General features: G+C 45.0%; 1 protein-coding gene across 1 annotated transcript in view; it reads right to left on the bottom strand.

Annotated features, from left to right (window-relative positions):
- Positions 1–27619, bottom strand: part of ATM (ATM serine/threonine kinase) — a 1424234-nt gene that overhangs the window by 669698 nt on the left and 726917 nt on the right. The window contains exon 33 of the mRNA XM_078657051.1: positions 13985–14080. Within this exon, the coding sequence (XP_078513177.1) occupies positions 13985–14080 (96 nt within the window). The remainder of the gene's footprint in view (positions 1–13984; positions 14081–27619) is intronic.

Raw genomic sequence — 27619 nt, 5'->3', positions numbered from 1 at the left:
CTGAGAGGACGAACACTGCTAATACATCAATTATTATGATCCTCCGAGCACTCAATCATGTAACAAATAGTCTTTATATAGTTTCCACTATATCTTTAATGTCCAGTCTTCTTGTACATTCAATCCAAATGTCCTCATAAGATATTCGCAGCCAACGCACGTTTCGTCAAGTCCGTCTAGGACTAATGACTTCCTCAGGGCTGCAACCCAAATACACATAATCAGTTTCAATTCACACTCGTTAGAGATAGCAAAATAAATGCATTTTACATGTTCCATCACTTAACTATTAATCATTCTTAATAGTTCGTTCGACCATAACTTAGGTCCAATATGTATTTGCAAATACTAACAGATTGGTTATTTAAAGAAAACTCACTTTTACCAAATCCGTGTAAATCGCGTCATTGAATACAAATCAGATATAACAAAAAGTTCAAAACTATAATTACATACGAGTCATATGCAAAGTACTTCAGTAAGGGTAAAAGGTTTCGGTCACTGATAACAACCTTAGCCTACAGGTTATCTGTTAAGTCTCAACACTCTGACTGTCTAAACACTCACCTATTCCCAGTGGCGTGTCCACGCTTAATTAATCCACATGTAGTAAACCCGTTATCTCTCAAGTGTATGTCTCCACATCTGTAAATACAATTATCAGATACTACTGTCAAGTACTCAATATGTGTCTCAGACTATTCTAGTAATAACTGGAAGATCACTGTGGGCAATAGAATTGTAGGTAACCAATTGTAACACTCACCAAATCATATGGTAAGAAATTCCACGATAATATTCCCGTGGCGCGCACACCAAATCAAAATACTCCAACATCCGAGTAAATCCCAATCCAAAGTATCTTTATGTCAAATGACTCCGTCACTACCTATGGTAAAATAACAGCATCCTCAGTATTCAAAATTCTAGCTTCCAAAGTCTAAACCAAGTTGCAACAAGCTGCATAAATATATCCTATGCTCACCTTGTAACTCTATATCAGCATTTCCCCGTATTACTGATATCTTCAAGTTTCACATAATTAGCCCACGTGTTCGTGTCTAATGGGAAACAATAAAGATTGGATATATGTATAAGTGACAGGAGTCTCAAGTAGTCTCAAAACCCTCCATAATAAGTACTCGCACGAAAATATTCATATAGCGTTCTTACCAACAGTCTGCCTGGAGTATCCCGACTTCGGCGTCCAGCGCGGGTGCCATCTTGGAGTGGCAATTTATATTACGTTTCACGGGCGCCATCTTGTAGTGTCCAATTCTATAACGCGAATTCTCATACAAGTACCATTACGTGGTAACTCGTAACTAATGTTATGATATCCTAACATTAGTGTTAACACGAGTCCAACTTCACATATTATTTATTCGGCGTCCAGCGCGGGTGCCATCATAGAGTGGCATTTTATATTACGTTTCACGGGCGCCATCTTATAGTGTCCAATTCAAATACCGCGAATTCTCATACAGATACCATTACGTGGTAAATCGTGACTAATATTATAATATCCTAACATTAGTGTTAACACCAGTACAATTTCACATGTTATTTATAATGTGAACATATCTGCGCCCTAATATTAACTCAGCAAATTCACTATGAGAGACAATATCCCGTTTTCAGTTCTCTCATTTGGAACCATAGTTGTTATGACATTTGGTAGTTATAATCTCATCTGAATATATACATTATTGGGGTCGTTTCATCGACGACTGTTTGATGATATGGACTGGCACAGTCGAGAAACTGAAAGGTTTTTTCGACTTTTTGAATGATAACACATGTAACTTGAAATTCACCACCTCTTATGATATGCAGAGGATTACTTTCTTGGATGTGGAGTTGTATGTGGAAGGGACCAAGATATTAAGTCGAATGTTTCGTAAACCTACAAGTTGTAACTCGATTTTGCATGCTGAGAGCTGCCATCCTAATTACCAGAAGAGAGCCATACCTTATGGCGAACTAATAAGAGCTAGGCGTAATTGTTCATCTGATACTGAATTTGAACAGAATATAGTGGATATGTCGTCAAGATTTTCCAATCGTGGTTATAAACAGAGTGTGGTTACTAAAGCTGTATCGAGAGTGAGAAGAGTGAAGAGAGAGACCACACTGATCAGAGGGGACAAAACGGGTAGACCATCAGATCAAAAGGTAAGACTGATAACTAATTATGGGATGGATAGTTCTAAGCTATTTACTATATTAAATAAACATTGGCACCTACCATGTGTAGATAATGACTTAAAATCGTTTATTTATGAAAGACCTAGTGTGACTTTTAGAAGAGGGACAACACTGAAGAACTTGTTGAGTCCTATTTACCCTACTAAACATAACAAATCAGACTGGTTGAGTAGCTTCAAAGGCTTTTACAAGTGTGGAAGATGTATATCATGTAGATGGGCGATGAAAAAGGTGCTGTGTTTTGAATACAATGGCTCTGGTAAATATACTATTGGTATGTTTATTAATTGCGACACAGCCTATGTGGTATATGTAATCTCATGCAAATGTGGCAAGATTTATGTAGGGAGTACCAAGAGGAGGCTCAGGGAGAGAATTGCTGAACACTTTAGGGCTCTAAAGAATGGTGACACAAGATACCCAATTGCGTCACACATTGTTCAGAATTTTGAGCATAAGGACCAACATATCTTCAGTTACCATGGGATTGACCACATTAAACCAGACCCACGAGGGGGCAATAGACTGTTGGCTTTGAGGAAGCGTGAGGTACTTTGGCTGATTAGACTTAAAGCGGTTGAGTGTGGTCTTAATGTTGACCATGAGTATGAGTTTTACTTAGGAAGCTGAGGGCACTATCTGCTTTTTTCTTTATGTATATAGATGTCTCCGAACGCCAACAACTCTGTATGATGAGAAAGTATAATGACTTTTTGAGCTTGTATATTAGAATGATATGGTGTATAGAGGTTGAATTTTGAATTGTTTGTGACTTCTAGGAAACTTACTGCCTCATGCAATTGTCTTTTTCTTGGTAATCAATTGAATTTGATGTATGCCATGTGAAGATGACTATGGGAAAAGGTGGTGGTATATCTGAGGACTCCCGAGGCTTGCAGGTTATAGAGACTGTTAGTTAGGAATAGTTGCGTAAATATCGTAAATCAGACTGTGGGCAAGAAAATTGCAATCCTAATTCTCCTTCAACCGGTTTATCTATTCAGATGAGATTATAACTACCAAATGTCATAACAACTATGGTTCCAAATGAGAGAACTGAAAACGGGATATTGTCTCTCATAGTGAATTTGCTGAGTTAATATTAGGGCGCAGATATGTTCACATTATAAATAACATGTGAAATTGTACTGGTGTTAACACTAATGTTAGGATATTATAATATTAGTCACGATTTACCACGTAATGGTATCTGTATGAGAATTCGCGGTATTTGAATTGGACACTATAAGATGGCGCCCGTGAAACGTAATATAAAATGCCACTCTATGATGGCACCCGCGCTGGACGCCGAATAAATAATATGTGAAGTTGGACTCGTGTTAACACTAATGTTAGGATATCATAACATTAGTTACGAGTTACCACGTAATGGTACTTGTATGAGAATTCGCGTTATAGAATTGGACACTACAAGATGGCGCCCGTGAAACGTAATATAAATTGCCACTCCAAGATGGCACCCGCGCTGGACGCCGAAGTCGGGATACTCCAGGCAGACTGTTGGTAAGAACGCTATATGAATATTTTCGTGCGAGTACTTATTATGGAGGGTTTTGAGACTACTTGAGACTCCTGTCACTTATACATATATCCAATCTTTATTGTTTCCCATTAGACACGAACACGTGGGCTAATTATGTGAAACTTGAAGATATCAGTAATACGGGGAAATGCTGATATAGAGTTACAAGGTGAGCATAGGATATATTTATGCAGCTTGTTGCAACTTGGTTTAGACTTTGGAAGCTAGAATTTTGAATACTGAGGATGCTGTTATTTTACCATAGGTAGTGACGGAGTCATTTGACATAAAGATACTTTGGATTGGGATTTACTCGGATGTTGGAGTATTTTGATTTGGTGTGCGCGCCACGGGAATATTATCGTGGAATTTCTTACCATATGATTTGGTGAGTGTTACAATTGGTTACCTACAATTCTATTGCCCACAGTGATCTTCCAGTTATTACTAGAATAGTCTGAGACACATATTGAGTACTTGACAGTAGTATCTGATAATTGTATTTACAGATGTGGAGACATACACTTGAGAGATAACGGGTTTACTACATGTGGATTAATTAAGCGTGGACACGCCACTGGGAATAGGTGAGTGTTTAGACAGTCAGAGTGTTGAGACTTAACAGATAACCTGTAGGCTAAGGTTGTTATCAGTGACCGAAACCTTTTACCCTTACTGAAGTACTTTGCATATGACTCGTATGTAATTATAGTTTTGAACTTTTTGTTATATCTGATTTGTATTCAATGACGCGATTTACACGGATTTGGTAAAAGTGAGTTTTCTTTAAATAACCAATCTGTTAGTATTTGCAAATACATATTGGACCTAAGTTATGGTCGAACGAACTATTAAGAATGATTAATAGTTAAGTGATGGAACATGTAAAATGCATTTATTTTGCTATCTCTAACGAGTGTGAATTGAAACTGATTATGTGTATTTGGGTTGCAGCCCTGAGGAAGTCATTAGTCCTAGACGGACTTGACGAAACGTGCGTTGGCTGCGAATATCTTATGAGGACATTTGGATTGAATGTACAAGAAGACTGGACATTAAAGATATAGTGGAAACTATATAAAGACTATTTGTTACATGATTGAGTGCTCGGAGGATCATAATAATTGTTTGGACCTTTTTGGTTGTCTTGGTGACTGTGGTAACCAGTCACCCACCTCCTCCTGAGCACCTGACGGAATTATTGCCTTATTACTTATACCTTGACTTGTGCTGTGCGCTCTTCTATACCGTTACCAATATATAAATTTTGTACTGCTAATACATCACTTCAGACCCGGAGAGACATCAAAGGAATACAGACATAAATTGACAATATGGCACAGGACATCCAAAATACTCTGAAAACAATGGTAAAGATCCTGGAAATTACTGAAGGCACACAATCCAAAGTTGAGCACATCCAAGAATTAGTGCGGAAATTGCTAGGAAAAAGGAATGAGAGGGCCATGCCATTAACAGATCGGCACAATCGGCCAGACAGAAATCTTAGTTACAGAACAGAAGAAGAAACCCTTTCGTTACTACAGACATACGAGCCGACAGAATACGGTGGGGGGGGGGGGGGGGGGGGGGGGGGGCGGTGGGGGAGAAAATTAAAACAGTTCCGATTGACACTAATAGAACTTCCAAACATAAGATAAGGAAACCAAACCTTAACAACTTACAACAAGTCCAGCTATCCACCAACCGGCTTGTAAGGGACCCGAGCAATACAAGAAAGCCTCTGAAATGCCTATTGCTCAACTGTCGATCCGCAGTAAAACACGCGTCAGACATCGCTGCACTTATCATTAACCAGGAAATTGACCTAGCAATCTTAACAGAAACATGGCTCTCGGAATCATCTTCTCCCTGCATGGATCTGTTAGTACCCCCGCAATACAACATAGTGAGACTAGATAGACTGAAGAAGATAGGGGGTGGGATAGCCTGCATCCACCGATCAGACATAGAAATTAAACAAATACAATCAGACCCTCCGGAATCCTGTGAATATCTAGGTCTTAATATAAAATCAATAGACAATCAAAGATGCACACTACATGCCCTGTACCATCCTCCAGGAAACAATGAGACTTTCATAGACCAACTAATGGAGATTATCACGGATAACTCTAACACTCACTCTAACAACATATTCCTGGGCGATTTTAACTTACACTGGGAAGACAGGAAGGACAAACAGATTAACGCTCTTAAAGCCTTCCTGACTGAGCTAAATCTATCCCAAGCTTGCACACAGTCAACACACTCAAAAGGAGCAACGCTAGTCTGGATATTATCAAGAAACAAGAACATAGTGGTCCATTCAGTTGTGCCGTGCGACTGGTCGGATCACCATGCCATAATCTTCCTAATTCCAACACTGGAAAGGAATAAGATATCACAGCCCATCAAACTCAAAAAGTGGACACGGGGCACTAAAGACCCGAATATTGAACGATTAGTAGAAAATTGTGAGAAAGATCTGAAGCCACCTAACAGCCTGCAGAATGTGAATGATCTAACGGATCACTACACTACGACAGTAACAAACATAGTTAACACCACCATGCCACTAAAACTGAAAAGAGTCTCGGAAAAGGACAAGAACCCATGGTTTAATGGTTCATTGAATGATGATAGAAGGAAACTAAGAATGGCCGAAAGAAAATGGAGAGAACACCAGAACTGAAATCACTCAGAAAAATCAGAAACAAGTACAACAAAAAGATCCTCGGGTCCAAAAAAGAATATATTAGATCAGAATTGGATAACGCCAAAAACAGACCACGGAAACTATTTGAAATCTTAAAGCAACAATCCAACAAACTAGCAAAATCGGCCCAAGAAACCACTAAAACACAGTTAAGCTGTGAAGAATTCTCAAATTTTTTCACGAAAAGGCCAACAAGCTGGAAATAGAACTCAAGACGGCAGCGGACCACCTGCACAACCAACCACACAGACTGATCACTGCCACACCAACATTCGACCACAATGAAGCAAAAAACAAAGAGCACTGGGATACCTTCAAGCTATATGATCAGAATACCATCGCCAAAACACTAGCGGATATCAAACCGAATAACCACTATAATGATCCACTCCCCGCCAAATGTCTACAAAAAATAAACCACATTATCATCCCAATATGGACAAAAATAATAAACGCCTCCTAGCACAAGTGATCCTTCCAGAATGCTTAAAAACAGGCCAAGTTGCCCCGATCATCAAGAAACCAACAGCGGACCCAGCAGATCCTAATAACTTCCGCCCAGTTACCAATATTCCATTACTGGCCAAACTAATCGAGAAATGTGTACAAAACCAACTGAGCCAACACATCACTAATTTCATGCTGTTGGACGACTGCCAATCGGGATTCAGAACAGGTCACAGCACGGAAACAGCGATCCTACATATCGTCGATGACGCAGTACAGGCCCTTGACCGCAATAGGACATGTCTACTAGTCCTTCTTGCAAAAACAACAAGTGATGGACTGAATGTGGATCAATGTCACACACTCCCCCAGTCAAAAGATCTGGGCCCAAATCCATCGTTTTTTTGCACTCCACACCACCCTGGGTTAGACAATGGCGATATGCAAATCAGCTCTGACCCTGTTGCCCCATGGGAACAGTCCAGTCCGAACTACAAAAGCCATGTCCTTCCCAGAACGGAATCAAGCATCCGAGGACCGGACCGGTTTCGAGGTAACACCTCTCTTCAGCCCGGCTAGCTTGACTCCAAGTGGTGTGGAGTGCCTGGGACCCACGTCTGGGCATCCCCAGCGCACTTAGGGCGGCAATTGCAAAAACAACAAGTGATGGACTGAATGTGGATCAATGTCACACACTCCCCCAGTCAAAAGATCTGGGCCCAAATCCATCGTTTTTTTGCACTCCACACCACCCTGGGTTAGACAATGGCGATATGCAAATCAGCTCTGACCCTGTTGCCCCATGGGAACAGTCCAGTCCGAACTACAAAAGCCATGTCCTTCCCAGAACGGAATCAAGCATCCGAGGACCGGACCGGTTTCGAGGTAACACCTCTCTTCAGCCCGGCTAGCTTGACTCCAAGTGGTGTGGAGTGCCTGGGACCCACGTCTGGGCATCCCCAGCGCACTTAGGGCGGCAATTGCAAAAACAACAAGTGATGGACTGAATGTGGATCAATGTCACACACTCCCCCAGTCAAAAGATCTGGGCCCAAATCCATCGTTTTTTTGCACTCCACACCACCCTGGGTTAGACAATGGCGATATGCAAATCAGCTCTGACCCTGTTGCCCAATGGGAACAGTCCAGTCCGAACTACAAAAGCCATGTCCTTCCCTAAGGGGCGGGGCGGAGGTGTCGGTGTAATCTATAGAGCATCATGGTCAGCAAAAACTATTGCCATGGACCCAGTGGTCGGGACCGAAATACTCGGCCTTTCCATCGACTGTCATCTTGGTACCACCTTTACGGCGGTGATTTGCTACCGCCCGCCGGGAGCGTTTAATTCTACTCAGCAGCAGTCGCTCCTCACCACCCTCACCAATATGGCTACCTCTCACAACAACCTGATTGTTTTGGGCGATTTCAACCTTTGGCCCAACGGCAGTCTTGACTCTGCACTCAACAATCTCCTAATCTCTTGTGAAGGAATGGGACTTTCCCAGCTAGTGAACAAACCCACACACGCAGCAGGGCACCAGCTCGATTTAATCTTCTCCTCCCCCCAGCTAGCACTTCTGAGCGACATTCTGCCAATGTGCTGGACTGATCATGCACTGATCAAATTTTATATAGTAGGTAGCAGGTCTTGCAGACCGGCATTCCACGGTCATGTACCCCCGTATAGAGACTGGAAGGCTCTGGACAAACTCAGACTGAATGGCCCAGTATTTGAAGTAGAAGACAGTTTCTCCATTACGCAACCAGTGGAGGCCAACTACCTATCCCTTTGTACAAGGATCTCCAGCACCTCGGAACGTCTCGTCCCTCTGAAAAAGGGCAGACCACAGAGACGAGCACCGGCCCCATGGTTTGATGACTCCTTAAGAGCTCTCAAACTAGCATGTAGACATGCAGAGAGAAAATGGAGGCAGGGTTACTCTGACATTCATAAAACCCTCTGGAAAGCAAACCTCCGGAAGTATAAAACTGCCATCGCCCTAAATAAGGCCAAACATTATTGCTCCATCATAACCAACGCCACGAACAGCTCAAAGAGTATTTTTCAAATACTCAAAAATCTGACCAACCCGGACTGTGTTACCTCTACACAGCCTCCTACCCAAGCCCTCTGTGACAATCTTGCAGTGTTTTTTATTAATAAAATAAACACCATTATTCACAACCTGAAAACATCCCCCTCTTCAGAAACTTCTAACATGCTGAGACCAGATACCAGCTTGCGAAACTTGTCGCCTCCTGGCTCTGTCCTTCTGGCTAGACTGGGGGAATTCCCCCCGATCCCGGCCGTCGAGTTTGAAAGACTTGCGCTTGGTATCACCTCGGGTTCCCCACTCGACCCCCTACCTCCAAAAGTCTGGAAAAATTTTGGTAATGAACTTTTTGACACCATGCGCCTAATATGCAATCAGTCTTTGCACAGTGGCTTTGTCCCAACCCCTTGGAAACAGGCACTAATCACCCCTCTCTTAAAGAAACCCTCCCTGAGCCCAGACTGTCTTTCCAACTACCGACCCATCTCTCTGCTGCCTTTCCCAGCGAAGGTCGCCGAACGTTGGGTCAGTTCATGCCTGTCCGCCCACCTAGAACAAAACAACCTTCTCCACGATCACCAGTTCGGTTTCCGTCCTGCCCACGGCACCGAAACAGCAGTCTTAACTGCCATGGAGGATCTTTGCATGCGTGCAGACAGGGGACAGCCAGTGGCATTGATACTGCTGGACCTGTCTGCCGCATTCGACACGGTCAACCATGGTAGGCTGCTGCAGAGACTTGGGGAAGTGGGAGTGGAAGGCACTGCATTGCTCTGGTTTCATTCCTATCTTCGGGACAGAAGACAGGCTGTCTCTCTTCCCCCTTTTCAATCCGTCTTTGCAACAGTACCCCAGGGAGTCCCTCAGGGCTCCTCCATCAGCCCCATCCTTTTTAATGTGTACCTCATCCCGCTAATCAAACTGATCCAATCCTTTGGGGTCAAAACAATAAATTACGCGGATGATACACAGCTCATCCTCTCGTGGGAAGGTGAAGATGCCATTCCTTTCTCTACCTTCCACGACTGCCTAAGAGAGACGGCTGGATGGCTACACAGTAATTCCCTCCAGTTCAACTCCGCGAAAACGGAGGTCCTGTTCTGCTCAGGCACTAAGATACCCCGTCAGTTTCCGAACGAATTCTGGCCCCCGGAGTTTAGAGACAAACCTCTGCCAGTTCCTTCGGTGCGCAACCTGGGTGCCATGCTGAACAACAAATTAAGTATGGAAACCCAGGTGACGAAAACTGTGGGGATCTGCACAGCCCTGCTTCGATCACTGCGGAAAATCATGCCTCTTCTCCCGGCACAAGCCAGGGCGTCGTTAGTCAGGTGCACGATACTCAGTCGCCTTGACTATTGCAACGCCCTGCTCCTGGAGTCTCCAGTCACGATGTTGGACCGATTACAGCGAATTCAATCTGCCGCCGCCAAGCTGGCTCTTGGCTGGACGAGGAGGGCCTCAGCCACAGCAGCTCTGGCTGAGCTACATTGGCTACCCTTAAAACAAAGAGTGGCCTTCAAGTCCCTCTGCATTGTCTTTAAGGCTCTGCACGGACTTGGACCTAAACCCCTGCAAGCCCTGTTTCGGTGGTACACTCCTGCCAGAGACCTACGTTCATCCTCTGCCTGTCTGGTAAAGGTGCCCAGATTTAACAGAACCAGAACAGGGGGCAGATCATTCAGCGTTGCAGCGGCCAAGCTGTGGAACAGCCTACCCACCGACATACGTCAGATATCACAGCTTCTTCCCTTCAGGAGACGTATTAAGACCTGGCTCTTCCCCTAATAAATTGTCCGTCTGACTGTTCTCCCGGTTTACCGTTAACAGAGTAATTTCCAGCGCCAGGAAGCCTGCAAGGTGTCAGTCGCGCTTTACAAATTCTCAAAATAATAATAATAAATAAATAGAACGGAATCAAGCATCCGAGGACCGGACCGGTTTCGAGGTAACACCTCTCTTCAGCCCGGCTAGCTTGACTCCAAGTGGTGTGGAGTGCCTGGGACCCACGTCTGGGCATCCCCAGCGCACTTAGGGCTAGTCCTTCTTGACCTGTCATCTGCATTCGACACTGTAAATCATGAAAAACTACTAGACAGACTTCACTACAGGATGGGAATGACGGGAAATGTGCTGAAATGGTTTGAATCCTTCCTTCAGAACAGATCACAAAGATTTTGGGTCAACCAGACACTATCCACATCATGTCCGAATTCGATCGGAGTCCCCCAAGGATCGACACTATCTCCTTCACTTTTTAACTTGTACGTCGAACCACTGACAGAAATCCTCCGAGACGCAAACATATCCTACCACATGTATGCGGACGACATGCAAGTTTACATCAAGGTCGAATCCCTAGAAGACATCAAGTTAATGAATGAGACTTTAAAAATGACATTAAGATGGCTAACAAGTAATCACCTGAAGCTCAATGCACAAAAAATGGAATTCCTATTAATCTCACCACCAAAGAACCACTCAGAGGCAGAAGAATGGACCAGATTGATCACAGCTTTAAACTGCACCCCTACGCCAGTGGACTCAGCGAAATCATTAGGAATCACATTAGATAAGAACCTAGACATGAAAGCTCACATCAACTCAATGCCAAAAAATGCCCGCTTTCAATTGAACTACTTAAGGAAAGTGAAACCATTCATCTCATCAGCAGATCTCAAACTGGCAATACAATCATTAGTAATCTCAAGGATTGAATGCGGATGTACAACCTTAGCAGGCCTACCAAAAATGTCCACGGCACCACTGAAAGCATGCCTCAATGCAGCAGCAAGGCTCATTACCGGATCGAGGAAATTTGACCATATCTCCCCACATCTAAAAGCATTAAACTGGCTGCCATACAAAGCCAGAATCCAATTCAAAATGGCATGTGTCACCCACAAAGCTCTACACTACAAAACACCAAGATACCTGGCCCAGAAGATTGAGCTGTCTGGAGGAGGCAGACCAGTAAGGAGCGCCAATCTGCTGATGCTGAAACCACCCATCTTCCAGAAAAAGAAAGCATACGACAGAGCTTTCTCAGGGGCAGCCCCCAGAATATGGAAATCACTTCCTCCAAATATCAGAAAAATTACAAACACGACAACATTCAAAAGGGAAACAAAGATCTTCCTAATGAGTAAGTTCCTTACATAGCCAAGAAGGGACCTCACCGCCACCACGTACTAAATGTGTCAAATCTGAACATCGAATGGAAGAAAGAGAAAGTTTCTAATTAGACGGGGACAAGCTTGAGGCGCTTTATTTCACCAGAACCAGGATGAAGAATACACAGATAAAAGACAATGTTGATCATTTGTACAGGAATACAACATACAGATATAGTAGACTAGTAGAGTAACCTGGCAGACGCAGTCTGAAAGTATATAGAAAGGTGTAACCCCGATGTCAAACACTAGACCATTCTTTACGAATCCATTGTACATATGCTAGGATATGTTCCTTATAGACTTATACTTAACCTACCTCTTTTCAGCGGGAAATGTTTACTATATAGCTTTATACTTTAGACTTATACCTAACCTACCTCTTGTCAAGGGAAATGTTCACTACATAGCTCTATACTTACCTACCTCACTCACTATATGGTAATGTTATGCGAATTATATCTCTACATCGTGTATATATATATGTATTTGTTTACTATATAGCTCTATACTTTAGACTATACCTAACCTACCTCTTATCAAGAGGAAATGTTTACTATATAGCTCTATGCTTACCTACCTCACTCACTATATGGTAATGTTATGCGAATTATATCTCTACATCATGTATATGTATCTGTGAAGCGCTCTGATACCCAAGGGTCACGTTCGCGCTATATAAAACTCTCTAAATAAATAAAATAAAAAAATAAATAGCACAACTGTGGTATATTACGTTTTTTATAAACAATAAAAATGATCGATGAAAAAGAATGCCTACTGGCAGCCTACCAGTGCTCCAGTACCAGGGCCATCTAATTTCACAAAGCATGCTATCCAATTCATAGCAACCATAAATCTATGGCAAAATACAAAGGTTCAGGAAATGGTGGATCTGTAACACATATGTTTAAAGGACAAGCAATTAGTAAATACTTTATCCAATGCAAATTCAACTTTGTGCTTGTTGAAAATTAGAGCGAGCACTATTTCCATATGCTCCTGTGGGTGCTGTTGCCAGCCTTTAATGTAGGCGCTAAGAGGAACCTCTGCAACTTTGAGATACATATCTTCTCTGGTGGGGATCGAGAGGATTCACGGCTAACATTTACAATGGTCTCTAACCTATTTCTAGAAGTACTATCCATTCTGATATTAAGGCCTGGCATAGGAATCTATGTAGAGAATTAGATTTAGCAGCATGATCAAATATTTGGAAAGTGTACAAAACACAAAATGATCCTTGATGATGCTGATTAGGTGGTAAGTGGTACCAGAATAACAGCAGAAATTTGAAAGTGCTCGCACTTACAAGTGGGCAAATTTTGTGAAACTGCCCAAAGGAAGAAGACTGCCACATCTTGGCACAACCAATGGCTTGCGTCTCATTAGGAAAACTGTTCTTGCTTATGTTTGGGAAAGTACTTAAAAAACTTCACTGTCACTAACAGATGCAAAGTAAAGGGATAGCTGGAACAATATTCGCTTTGGACACTGTGTTGTTGTGGAGGACGGACAACCTGAGTGCAATCATTCAAATAGGATTTGTAGAGTGCTGCTTATCACCCATGAGGGTATCCAGGTGCTGGGTATTTGAGGATACTACTGCTGCGTAGAGTTAGTGGAAGAGCCAGGTCTTTAGGTCCTTCCTGAACTCATGCGGTGTGCGGGAAGTATGGTAGTGAAGGGGAAGGCTGAGCAATAAATATAATATCCCTGTTTTGGAGAAATGTCTTACACAGCCAATTAAATACTTTTAAAGTAATGGCATTGGAATACAAGTTTAAACTTCACAAAAAAAAAAGAGTAATGATATGTGCCATGGTTAGTAAGGCCTTACCTAGTACTTCCTTCACTCCTGTGTGGTTAACTGAAGTCTTGGACAACTGTAACAGGCTCACGACCAATTTTACTACAACACTGTCCTGTGGATTATCTGAATGTTGAAGAAAGTAAAACAGTAACTGCTCCAGATAAGAGAAAACAGTGGATGTCTGCTTTTTTATATGAAAGTTAAAATCTTAAAAATAAAACAGTTATTCACCTAAAGTACAGATTCCCCAGTAATAGTATCTTTGCTTAAAATGTAGGACTTCAAATTATTCACCATGGTCATACTTTAAGGCATAAGAAAATGTTATCTGAAAAAACAGTTAAACACATACATAATTATAAAAAAAGTGCCTTAGCCACTAATCTGTGAGTGTGGAAGAAATATACCTATATTCTCATGGAGAAGAGGAAGCCTCTAATGAATCTATGAAAGATACCATTGTTTGAGAACTGGAAGTAGAGATCGATCCCTTTTTTTTCTACAGTCAGTAGTGCACACATAAATAAATTAGGGACGGTGAAAGTGAGGCTTACTTTATTTAAAAAAACGTTCCAGAATATTCACATTGGCCTCAACCATGTGTACTTCATGAAGGTAATGCACCCGGACTATATGCATCTTTGTAGATGTCAAAAAGTGTTCCGACAAAGAGAGGCGGCTGTATCCACCAACCTTCTGGTGGAATAGGCAGAGGTTCTGAATATGGTCTACTTGTCTAGCTATGGCATGAAGCTAGACAAATTCATTTATAGACCCCCCCGGTCCTAGGGTGCCTTTTCTGCAAGAAATCAAGCAACTTCTAGAGTCAATCATAGTTGACCACTCACAAACTATCCTAGGGGACTTCAATTTTTACTTACAAGAAAGGGACAACACAGACTCATACACCCTCCTAGAGACACTTGAGAGTATGGGCTTCACCCAACTAGTGACAGCCCCAACCCATAAGGCAGGACATACGTGGATGTTTTTTTTCCCAATGATTCACGAATTACCTTCCAACAAGCAATACCTATCTGTTGGTCAAACCACAGTGCAGTTAAGTTTGACTTCCTGCCTCCAGTAGCAAGCAAAGAACAGATACTCGCCCAAGGTCCTAGTACACTTAGAAACTGGAAAGGTATTTCAGCCGCCACTTTGATTAACTCCTTAGAAAATATTCCCTGTACTATCCAAGAGGACTCTAATCTGGGAGCTGAGGCCTATGATACATGGCTTAAATCGGCAGCGGATATAGTTGCGCCTCCTAAATTTTATACTCAGAAAAAATGCTGCTCATCAGTTCCTTGGTACAATGACAAATTAAGGCATTTAAAACAATGCTGTTGTCGTGCTGAGTGAGCTTGGAGACGAACCCTATAGGATGAGGACAGAATTATACATAAAGCTAGGGTCAAGGAATATAAATGCGCACTTACGAAAGACAAATCTATGTACTTCACACATTAATTGATCATTCTAAATCTACCAAAGAACTGTTTCAGCTCGTACAACAGCTCTCATCTTCCCAATCCTTGGCAGAACCAAATACGTCGCAAACATTCTACGATCAATTAGCTACCTTTTTTCACAATAAGATCACAGACATATACACTGGTTTAGAGTCAAACTCAAAAATGCTCATTATAAAGCCAACAGTTAACAGCCCTACCAAGGATTGTCCACTGATGCCCAACAGTGAACACAGGGGTCTCACAAAATGTTGTGACCTTACGCCTCCTATTCTTGTACATTATCTTAGGGGAACGCATTCAGGCTCTCCTATGGATGCATGCCCTCCGGCAATTTCACATGTGGCTGCTGATACCATAGCTGAACCCCTCTGTAAATTAATTTATATCATTATCCGCTCTGGAATTTTCCTCATTCTTGGAAACAAGCCATCATAAGACCTCTTCTGAAGAAACCCAAGCAAATTCTCTTGGATCGGTCAGCAGCATTTGACACCCTCTCTCCTTCCTTGCTGCTGGAGAGACTCCGGAGTCTTGGTATTTCTCATCAAGCACTTGCCCTTCTGTCCTCATTCCTGACAGGGAGATCCCAAAGGGTGAATTTCAAATCCTTTCACTCAGACTCCTAATCACATCCTTGTGGAGTCCTGTAGGGGTCTTCCTTGAGTCCCACCCTTTTTAATCTGTATGTGGTACCCCTCGCTGCAGTAATCCATTCCTTTGGATTAGAGGTGATGTCATATGCAGATGATTGAATATGCTACTTACCAGTATGCATCTGTTCTTGGCATGTAGGGCTGCTGACATTCATATCTATAGCATAGATCGCCGCCTAGTGTTGGGTCCGGATGATTGCACATTGTTGTCCTGGAAGAGTCTTCGAAGTATCACGAGATAGGTGGCTCCTCCCCTGGACTACAGTGCGCATGGGCATCGACTCCATCCCCAGATTGTTTTTAGCCATTGTGGCGAAGATGGAGTGTAACAGTGTGAGCGATGGCCATGCTAAGAGTAAGTGTAAAATTCTGCAGCCGCTACAGGCACCGGGGAGGAGGGCGGGCGATAAGAATGTCAGCAGCCCTACATGCCAAGAACAGATGCATACTGGTAAGTAGCATATTCAGTTTGAGGCATGTGGGCTGCTGAATTCATATCTATAGCATAGAATATATAGCAGTCCCTTCATTATCGGCGGCTGCCTGTGCCAGCTGCAGACGTTTGAAAAAGTGTTTTTAGAACAGCCTGCCCTACAGCTGCTTGCTGCTTGGAGTGCACATCTACACAGTAGTTTTTAGTAAATGTGTGTGGGGTAGACCATGTGGCTGCTCTACAAATGTCTTCCAAAGGGATATTACCAAGGAAAGCCATGGAGGCCCCCAACTTGCGGGTGGAGTGGGCTCTCGGGAGGATCGTTAAAGTGCGCTTAGCCTTTTGATAGCAAATTTGAATACACTTAACGATCCACCTGGCTATACCTGCTTTGGAAATGGAGTTGCCTTTGTGTTGGGCAGAAAAGGCAACAAAGAGTTGTGTCGTCTTCCTAAAATCTTTGGTCCTATCAATGTAGTACATCAAAGCTCGTTTAACGTCAAGAGTGTGGAGCATTCTTTCAGCCACTGTCTCTGGATTTTGAAAGAACACAGGCAGTTCAATAGTCTGATTGACATGGAACTGTGAAACCACCTCAGGAAGAAATTTAGGGTTAGTGCGCAGCACCACCCTGTTGGAGTGAACCTGTATGAACGGCTCTTGTACGGTGAGCGCCTGGAGCTCACTAACACGTCACAGTGACGTAATGGCTATCAGGAAAGCCACTTTCCATGTTAAGAACTGAATCTCGCATGAATGTAGAGGCTCAAAGGGTGGACCCATCAGTCTGGTGAGGACCACATTAAGGTTCCATACAGGAGCTGGCGGGGTCCTGGGAAGAACGACTCGTTTCAGTCCTTCTAGAAAGGCTTTAATGGCAGGCACTCTGAAAACTGAGAGATGCTGCCTGTTTTGGAGATAAGCCGCTATGGCGGATAAGTGTATCCGAATGGAAGCATATGCTAGATTGCATTTGTAAAGATGTAACAAATAACAAATGATGTTGTGAGTAGATGCATCTAGCGGGTGGATGTTGTGTTCTGCACAGTAAATGACAAACCGCTTCCATTTGGCTGCATAGCATGCTCTGGTGGTGGGCTTTCTTGCCTCCCGTATGATATCCATGCAGTCGGGAGGTAAGTTAAGGTAGCCAAATTCTAAGACCTCAGGAGCCAGATCGCCAGGTTGAGCTGTTGCGGATCTGGGTGCTGAATGTCGCCATGGCTCTGCGTCAAAAGTCTGGGTGTGAGGTGCAGCCTTTGATGCGGTACCACGGAGAGTTCTAGAAACGTGGTGTACCATGGTTGGCGTGCCCACGTTGGAGCAACCAGGATGAGTGTCATCGAGTGTTGCTTTAGCTTTCGTGCCACCAGCGGTATGAGAGGTGCTGGGGGAAAAGCGTACGCAAATCTGCCTGACCAGTTCATCCATATCGCATTGCCCTGCGACTGTGGGTGAGGGAACCTGGCGGCAAAGCTTTGGCATTTTGCGTTTTCCCTTGTGGCGAACAGGTCTATCTCTGGATGACCCCACTGCTGGAAGTACGGGCGGAGTACTGATGAATGTATCTCCCACTCGTGCATTTGGTGGCTGTACCTGCTGAGCAGATCCGCCATCTGATTGTCCTTGCCCGGGAGGTGCTCCGCCATGAGGAAGATGTTCCTCTGAATGGCCCACTTCCACATGCTCTCAGCCAGATGAGAACTGTGGAGAGTGTGTACCTCCCGTCCGGATCAACACGACTTTGTTGCACAGATGTACTTTGAATGCCTTCATTGCCATGAAGATTGCCATCAGTTCTAGGTAGTTGATGTGCATCTTCTGTTGCTGCGTTGACCATAGTCCCTGCACTGTGTAGTGGAGTACATGAGCTCCCCATCCTTGGAGAGATGCGTCCGTCGTCAGGATAATCTGTGGCACAGGCTCCTGGAACGGTCGGCCTTTGCAAAGGTTGTGTGGATTCCACCAATGCAGAGAGTTGTATGCCCGACCGGTCACCAACACTAGGTCTTTCAACTGTCCATGAGTCTGAGTCCACTGGTGCGTTAAGCACTCTTGAAGCGGGCGCATATGTAGTCTCGCGTGCGGGACTATGAAGATGCAGGAGGCCATCATGCCTATCAACTGCATGAACACTCGTGCAGGAAGCGAGTGTTGTGGCCTGAACTTCTGGATTAGCGACTGAATGCTGTCGATCCTCACAGAATTTGGCTGAGCCGTGGCTGCTAGAGTATTTATAGTCGCGCCCAGTTACTGCCGCACATGGGCTGGCTGAAGGTGCGACTTTGGATAATTTAGTGAGAATTCCAGATTGTGAAGAAGGTGAATGGTGTGGGACATGTTGGCGGCGCACTGCTGGGCTGACTTTGCGCTGGGCTGACTTTGCTTGGACAAGCCAGTCGTCCAGATAAGGGTAGACATGAACGTTCTGTCTCCTGAGGTGCGCAGCCACTGTCGCCAGGCATTTCGTGAACACCCTGGGCGCCGTGGTCACTCCGAAAGGGAGGACCTTGAATTGATAATGCTGATTCTGAATGGTGAATCTGAGGTATTTTCTGTGTGATGGATGTAGTGGAATGTGAAAATATGCATCCTTGAGATCTAATGTTGCGAGGAAATCTCCCTGATTGAGCAACGGAAGAACCTGCTGCAGCGTGAGCATGTGAAAGTGTTCTGAGAGAATGTACTGGTTGAGGGGCCTGAGATCCAGTATGGGTCTGAGGGATCCGTCCTTTTTCGGGATTAGGAAGTACAGGGAGTACACTCCTGATCCTATGTCCTCCACCGGCACGAGCTCTATTGCCCCTTTTTGCAGCATGACAAGCACCTCTTGCTGCAATAAGTGCAAATGCTCTGTTGACATAGGACGGTGCCTTGGTGGGATGTTGGGTGGAGTGGACGTTAACTCCAGACAATAACCGTACTGGATAAGTTTTCTGACCCACCTGTCTGTGGTGATGGATTTCCAGACTGGCAGGAACTGCTGGAGTCTCCCCCCGACAGGTGTTGTATGGTCGGGGGGCAATGACAAGGCGTCACTGTTTGTTGGCGGCGGAGGTTCGGGGGTTGTTGTTTCCACGACCTCTGCCCTTGGTGCTGTTGCCACGATAGCCGCCTCTATTCAGCTTGTTGTAAGAGGTCTGCGCCCCACTTTTAGTGTACTGTGTTTGTTGGGACATCTGGCCTCTGGAAACACCTCTATTGCCTGAGCGACGAAAAGTACTGCCCCTGAACTGTTGGGACTGGAGAGCCCCCATGGACTTTGCAGTCTCGGTGTCTTTCTTTATTTTTTCCAGGGTGGTATCCACCTCAGGTCCAAATAAGTGATCAGGGTTTACAGGCTGATTGAGTATGGTGGTTTGTATTTCCGGTTTCAACCCGGGGATTCTGAGCCAGGCCTGACGCCGCAGCATCACATTTGTGTTAATTGCCCTGGCCGCGGTGTCTGCTGCGTCCAGTGCACATTTAATAGAAGCATTCGAGATGAGCTTCCCTTCCTGAGTAAGCATCTCCGCTGCCTCTTTATACTCATCGGGCAAGTGCTGTAACAGGGTCTCAAGTGTATCATAGTGTGCCCTGTCATATCTGGCCAGAAGTGCCTGAGTGTTTGAAATACGCCAGATATTGGCCGCTTGAGCCGCCACCCTCTTCCCTGATGCTTCTAGCACTTTCGATTCCTTGTCAGGGTGAGGAGCATCACCAGTGGTTTGAGAATTTGCCCTCTTCCGGGCATTAGAAACGACCAAAGAGTCCAACGGCAACTGGCCCTTGATGTAGGTAGGGTCGCCAGGTGCCGGCTTATACTTTTTCTCAATCCTGGGGTTTATAACTCTGGCACGTGTGGGTTCCTTAAAAATGTCTGCAGCATGTTTCAGAACGCCCTTTAGCATTGGCAGAGTCTTGACAGTCTTTTCAGAGGTGGAAAAGGTATCAAACAGGAAGTCCACCTCAACAGGGTCAGCATGCAGCTGGACATCATGATTTTTAGCCGCCCTCTCAATGAGAGCATTGAATGCCGCAGAATCCTCAGTAGGGGAGGTTTTGACATTATACACTTGAGTGTCCTGGGCAGTGTGCGGATCATCAGGGTCCCCTGCATCTGCCCATGAGCCCTGGTGATCCTCAGGATCAGTGTTGACAGGGAAGTTGTACTCCTCATCTTCCCCCTCCCCAGCCTCCACATCTGAATAAGTGGGTGAGGACGGAGCAATGGTCCGAGGCCGTGGATCAATCGGCTCCACCAGAACCGGGGAATCCGTAGAAGACTTTTTGCGTTTCAAGGGAATTATGTAGGACTCCATAGGCTGTGCCTGCGTGATCTTTCTCTTGTAAGGTGAAAGTTTACCGGTGTCGGCGTCGATAAAGTGTTCCGACTGCTTCTCCATTAGGGGTTGTCGACGCTTCAAGCGCACCACTGGCTGTGGAGGCTTCGACCCCGTGGACACCTTCATGGGCGCGTTGTCGACCGTCTTGGGTGCGAACGCCTTCGGCGCCACTTTCGGCGGCAGCGTGAACTGGATCGGCGCCGAAGATTTTGGTGTTTTGGCAGCGGGCTTCGGGGTGGAAGTATCCTTCGGATCGACCGCGGAAGCCTTGTTCCTGATGCGTTGCAATGAGTCCGACACCCGCTTTGTGAAGGAGGCGGACGGTTTCGTCGACCCGACAGGCGTTCTCGGTCTACCCGCATGTGCAGACTCGAGCGCCGAACTCTTGGCCTTCTCCGTTCGAGATGCAGGAACTGCCGCTTTTGGATCGCCATGTCCTCCGTCCGTGACTACGGCCTTCGGCGCCGACGGTTTCGGGTCGGCGGCCTTGACAATTGGTCCTGGTGCCCCAGTCTTCGGCTCGACGCCCTTGAGCGGTTTGGGCTCGACGCCCTTGAGCGACTTCGGTTCGACGCCCTTGAGCGACTTAACCGGATCGACAACCTTCTTCGGCTTTGGCTGCCCCGACGTGGCGGAAGACGAGGAGGCTACCGGAGCGACAGACGTCTTCTGTTTCGACGGCCTCGCTATCACTTTCGGTTTCGTTGAGACCGAAGCTTTCACTTTCGGTTTCGATTTTACCAATGGCGGCTCCGCAGAAGTGTCCGTAGTCGGGCCCGTAGGCGAGACCGTGGATCCAGGTGTAAGGTCTTGGGTAAGGCCATGTGGCGATCCCTCGGCCTGAGCCTTAGTGATTGTTCGATCGGGGCATAGCTCTTCACCTGAGCTATCTTCCGTGGCCCCATAGGCCTCATTGTCGTCTCCTTCCTCGTCGACGACTTCTTCTGCATCGAGCACTTCGACGTCTGCGTCGTAGTTGTAGTCGATCTCCTCTGCCGGAGTAGGAAGCGGCTCTCGAACTTCTTGCTCGTCCGCTTCTTCCCCCTTGAAAATGTCCACCGGTGCCGGGGCCGCTTGCCGGGCCTCCTGGCGCGCCACGCGCCGAAGTCGAATCGTTTCTTCGAGCGAAAACGGGAACAAGCCATACAGTTGGCTTCATCATGATCCGGCGACAGGCACTTGTGGCACACCGGGTGGACGTCGATGTGGGGATACTTCGATCCGCACACGGGACATTTCTTGAACGGGCTCCGTTCCATGATGTGTCGTCGAAAGTCTGGTTGCGCCGACTGGGCCTCGAGCACCGAAGAGCCACGCGACTCCTCTGGACGTCCGACTCGGGAACTGAGCCGGAACAGAGCTGGGCACCGAACGCAAGAAAATACCGACGCTAAAGGAAAGGCATTCGGGCCTAGAGGAAAGATTCTATCGATTCCGATCTTGAGTGATCAAATATGCATCCGAACCCAATGGCGGAAAAAAACAATCTGGGGATGGAGTTGATGCCAATGCGCACTGTAGTCCAGGGGAGGAGCCACCTATCTCGTGATACTTCGAAGACTCTTCCAGGACAACAATGTGCAATCATCCGGACCCAACACTAGGCGGCGATCTATGCTATAGATATGAATTCAGCAGCCCACATGCCTCGAACACACAAATTATGGTCACTATCCCCAAGGGTCTGGGCTCATGGTCAGAGAATGTCGTTGGATGCATGTCCGGAGTAGCAGACTGGATGTCTGCTAACTTCCTTAAACTTAACGGGGAAAAACACGGAGGTGATGATATTCCGATCTGGGGCAATCAAATGGAACAGTAACTACTGGCCTCAATCCTTGGGAAGCTGTCTTGTCCCAAGTGAAAAGGCTAAGAATCTGGGAGTCTTGATGGACATGGAACTTAGCTTCAAGGCCCAAATGAATCGTACCATTTCCACATGCTCCTGGCTCATAAGATGTTAAAAAAAATCTTCCCTTTCATCCAGCGTTCGGCTAGGATCCAGGTAGCACTGGCCCTGGTAATGTCAAGACTTGATAATTGCAATGCCCTGAAACTGGCTGCTAATAAGGTCTTACAACATAAACTCCAGGTTCTGCAGAATGCATTGGCAAGACTATTTCTGGACATTCCCAAAAAACAATCAGCCAAGAAGGGACTAGAATACCTACATTGGCTTTCCATTTAACAACGTATCAGTTTTAAATCACTGTGTATGGTCCATACGTCATTGCACTCTTCCTACCCTTTAAGGCTGAAGACCATGTTCAAATGGTATTCCCCAAGCCGATTACTTTGCTCCTCACCTCAAATGCAAATAGTGGTACCAAGAACCAAGAAGAGGAAGTGGAGGGATAAGGCTTTTTCAGTGGTAGCATGTAAGCTCTGAAATTCCCTACCCCTGGCGCTCAGATCTATCCCTCTTCTGCTCTGGTTCAGAAAAGCCCTTAAGACCTTTTTGTTCACAGATAAACGGAGAGCTGATGTTCTTTCATTTTGCTTCTGGACTCCATGGTATGGGCGGCCTCTCTCTAGCGACTTGATGCCCTTGGGTGACTGCTGCGCTATATAAATATCAAAATCAAAAAGGTTGTGGTGCACTCTATTACACCATTCAAAAAAAAATTACCGTGTGGTGCTGGAACAAGTCCTGCCTGAACCTGTGGAACAAATCTGAAGAAGCTAGATCACTGTAGTGTGATCGACCCAGCAAACACAGCTGTATGCACTCGGGCTTCATAGTGAATATAAACATCAGTATACAATATGACAAAATAGTATTTAACAGTAAAACGGTGATGTGATATAAAGTTGTTAAATCAGTTGCTTGTAGGCTTGTTCTGTTATTTACAAATGTTGCTTCAAACTCATACACAGTAAAGGAATATAATTCTCAGATTTAGGAGATATTCATGGTTGAAAACATGACCCAATGCACTTCGGGTGAGAACACCCTTCAGCAGGGGTAACTGGAAATCAAAAGAGAAGGAAAAATAAAAATAGCGCATTTGGAAAACACAGCATACATAGTTCAATAAAAAGTCAAGACTAAAGAGGAAGAAAAGGTTTAAATTGTTGTAACCATAATAGGTCCCTGAGAGATTCCCAGGTGTTGTATTAGTGCCAACAATGGCCATGTGAAAAATGTCTGCGTGCAACCAGCCGAAAATATCGACACAGAAAAATGACGTGCATCGTGGATGACGTAAGTAAAAAAACAACTGATGGTGTGACATGCAAGATAATCCATGCACCAAAAATATAAAAAACACCATGTGCACTACGTATACCAGCATGCACCAGCCCTAACGGTGCACAATAATTTGAATCTACAGTTACCCCTGATGAAGGGTAAGTACGTAATCTTTATAGTATATAGTTAATTAAAACCAATACAAAAAATACAAAACCAATAACAACCACTCAATTTTTAAAAGGTAGGTCGGAGACTAGAGCGTTACAAGTAAAAAACTGATAAAACTAGTGCGAATTGCCAAGGTAATCTAAAAACCAGTGTCCTCTTGTGCTTTTGCCCAAGGCAGTATATTTAGCTATTCCCAGGAGAGGCAGATTTAGTTTATGGTCATGGCAATGTGTATTCATAGGTGAGTAAGCTTTGCTGAGCAAATAAGTCAAGTGAGATGCAGTTTAAAAAGAGGGCACTTCCAGGACAGCAGCAAAATGATTTCTATCCAGTGATGTAGGTGGAGCAAAAAATGGCAAGCTGTTAAAGGCCAAAGTCCTCAGCAACACTGGTCCTGGTTTGGGATTTTTAGTTCACATTGACCTTTGTTCCATGCCAGAAGAGTAATTGATTTTTATGTTAGGTGAGGGTGTCCAAAGCATTCCAGAAGCCATTTCTGCGCTTGACAGTTTGTCTTCTATCAGTGCTAGAAATGTTACTAACTTGCAGTTTAACTGCGGGTCGTCTGGTTTGAAACAGGCTATGACAGCCTGTCTACATGTGCAGATCCCACGCTGACTGAACTGCTGTTTGAGCAGACAAGACCTTTCCCCCTTCCAGTTAGTGCATGTACAGATCAGGTGTGCCCTGTCCTCGTTTCCGTTGCCGCACAGGCTGTAGTGTGATGGTGTTTGCTTCCTTAACCATGGTGGCATATGCCGGAGAGTTGGGAGTTTTCCCAGCTGATGCTTCATGAATCTTTCCTTGGTGTTCCTGAAGTATACCAGACTGAAATATGGCTGTGGACTAAGCGATGTGTAGCCATTGATTGTCATCTAAGCATGGCTTCTCACTGAGAAGTTGGCTTAGTCTTCAACCTATATATAGTGCCTAAGGCAATAGGGAGGGGCTCCCTATTGCCTTAGGCACTATATTGTTTGTAACTTGCACGTGTAATTGGGACTGCCCAGAGCTGGGTGAGTCCAATGTTTGTGAGGTAATCCTGTAGGTATTTTCTCGCTGGTTATGTCATTCAGTGCTTGAGGTCATGCCAGAGTAGGTGGTTTAAACTGTTTGGGGCGGCATTCCTGATTTTAGGCCTACAGGTTATGTAGGGACCCTGTCTTGATAGCTGTTGTTTGGTGAGGCCAAACCCCAGCCAAATCTGTGCAGTGGAAGTGTATGTTGGAATGTTGAACTGGGTTCTATAGGCCCTAATTAATGTGTTGGCCAGGGTTTTGGAGTCTCTTTCTCTTAGGGCTTCACTACTATATGTGATAATGGGCAGAATTTTTGCATGTGCAACCTGGAGGGGAGAGCATGGGGCCACTCAGCTTGGACTTTAAGTGTCTCAAAGATATTACTAGGGCCACCCATTTCCTTTTTATCATTTGAAGCTGGCTAGCAAATTGGCCTTTATTATCAATAGTTACCCCCAGATATTTTAAGCTGGTTGTATTCTGAATTTGGATGTTACCTAAGTACCAGATATTGTTTTTTCCCTTCTCCTTTTTATGGACATTGTTTTGGTTTTCTCAAAGTTTACTTCACTGAAGGCGTTGCTTACCCACTTGCGTGAGTAAGACTATGTCATCAGCATATAAGATACTGGATAGAACCTTGCCACCGATCCTTGGAGCATGTGCATTGCATGAGTCAAGGGTCTGTGTCAGGTCTGCCATGTCGAGATTGAATAGGGTTGTGGCAAGCACCAATCCTTCTTTAAGCACTTTTGTGGTACAGCTGCGACTTGACAGATGTGTGGCAGCACCCAGCTTTACTTGTACCCTGCAACCAGGTGTCTGTGTGTACACATATTAGCATGTCAAGCAGTGCTTGTGGGATTTTCCAGCGAGTGAGCTTCCTCCAATATCTTGCTCGTTCTATGTTGTAGAAAGCTGCCCTAAAGTCTATAAAGCAGAGGTGGAGTGTCTGTTTTGATGACTTTGCCATGTCCTTATTATCAGCAACATGTTTAGGATGCTCTTTGTAGTCCCTGCATCTTTAGAGAAGCCAGTTTGATTGAATGGTATGGTTTCTTGCTCTGCTGTCCAGACCTGAAGTTCTTTAAGTAGGGTGCACGCAAAGCACTTTGCTTCATTATCGAGTAAGGCAACAAGGCGGTAGTTCTTTGGAACTGATTTTGCTCTGCTCTTGTATAGAGGAGCAATGATGGAGCCTTTCCAGAAGGCCGGTAGTTGTCTCAGTTGTCTGGCTTCCCGAAAAAGTGAATTTAAGGACACCGCCCAGAAGTATGAGTCTTGCTTAAAGAGGGCTGGCGGGATCCCATTCGGTCCCGGAGCTCCTTCACTCCTGCTTTCAGCAATCTGATGTTTGATTGTTGTGCTGAGAGATGGTTTGCAGTGATTTTGGAAGTGTGGTTTGTCCGGAGGTCCTCGATTGTGCTTGAGGCGTATATTGCAGTTCCCAGCCCGCTCCCATAATCTTGATTGAAATGGGTTGGCAGGAAGTCCGACTATGTCTCTTCGATGATGTGTGATGTCACTCCTCCATGGGATGGGTGCATTATTTTGTGCACCGTGGCCCAGAAGAGTGTACTGTTTTTTGTTTTGGTGTCACAGAGATTTGCTCACAGCCCCTCTTCCCTGGGCCTTTTGTTATCCCACTTTAGATTTTTGAGCATGTTTCTCTTTTGTTGCAGTGATGATCTGAGATTCGGGTCTTTGGGTTTGTGCCTCAGAAGTCTCAGCATTTTATTTATTGTTTTTTTGATTGCATTTAGTTGTTTCCATGGGCGCTGGGAAGCCATGCTGCTTTCGTTAAGTCTTGAGGTTGCCTGTATTTGACTGTTGTTGAAAAGACACTTGATTGATTTGCAGTGAAATTTTCCCTCATGCTTATGGGGCTGTCTGTACAGTTACTTTGGTTCTGTAGTAAGGCCTGCACAACTTGAAGCACCTCCACTCTGTTTGCTAGAAAGGATATGATTATTTTTAAGGTTGATAGTGTGATTGGAGAAAGGACCCCCTGGTAGAAGTTCAAAGGGTGGTGTAGTTGCCAGAAAGGTTACCTCTTGCGGTCGATGGTCACTATCCCCCCTTGTCTCCAAGGCGAAAAGTGGCTAGGCCCTGAAAGAATGGACGGGGAATCAATGTGTAGTCTAAAGTTGAGCATGCATTTTCAGAGTAGTATGACGCTGCTGGTGGAGAGTCCTCCGGAAATCTGCCATTGAGTGCCCTGAAGTTAATGTGATCCAGATCTTCCAGCAGGCGTCTAGCTAATTTACTCACTCCGCATTGAATGTTTTTTTCAGCAATGTTCAAGGCCGAAGACTGGGCCTGTGTCTCCTAGTCGGTCGAAGATTCTAGGAGATTAAGTTTTAAGTACCCTGAGAGAAAGAGATTGGTGGTGT

The sequence above is a fragment of the Lissotriton helveticus genome, chromosome 8, assembly GCF_964261635.1.
Source record: "Lissotriton helveticus chromosome 8, aLisHel1.1, whole genome shotgun sequence".
Taxonomy (NCBI): Eukaryota; Metazoa; Chordata; class Amphibia; order Caudata; family Salamandridae; genus Lissotriton; species Lissotriton helveticus.
This window is presented reverse-complemented; position numbering and strand designations above follow the sequence as displayed.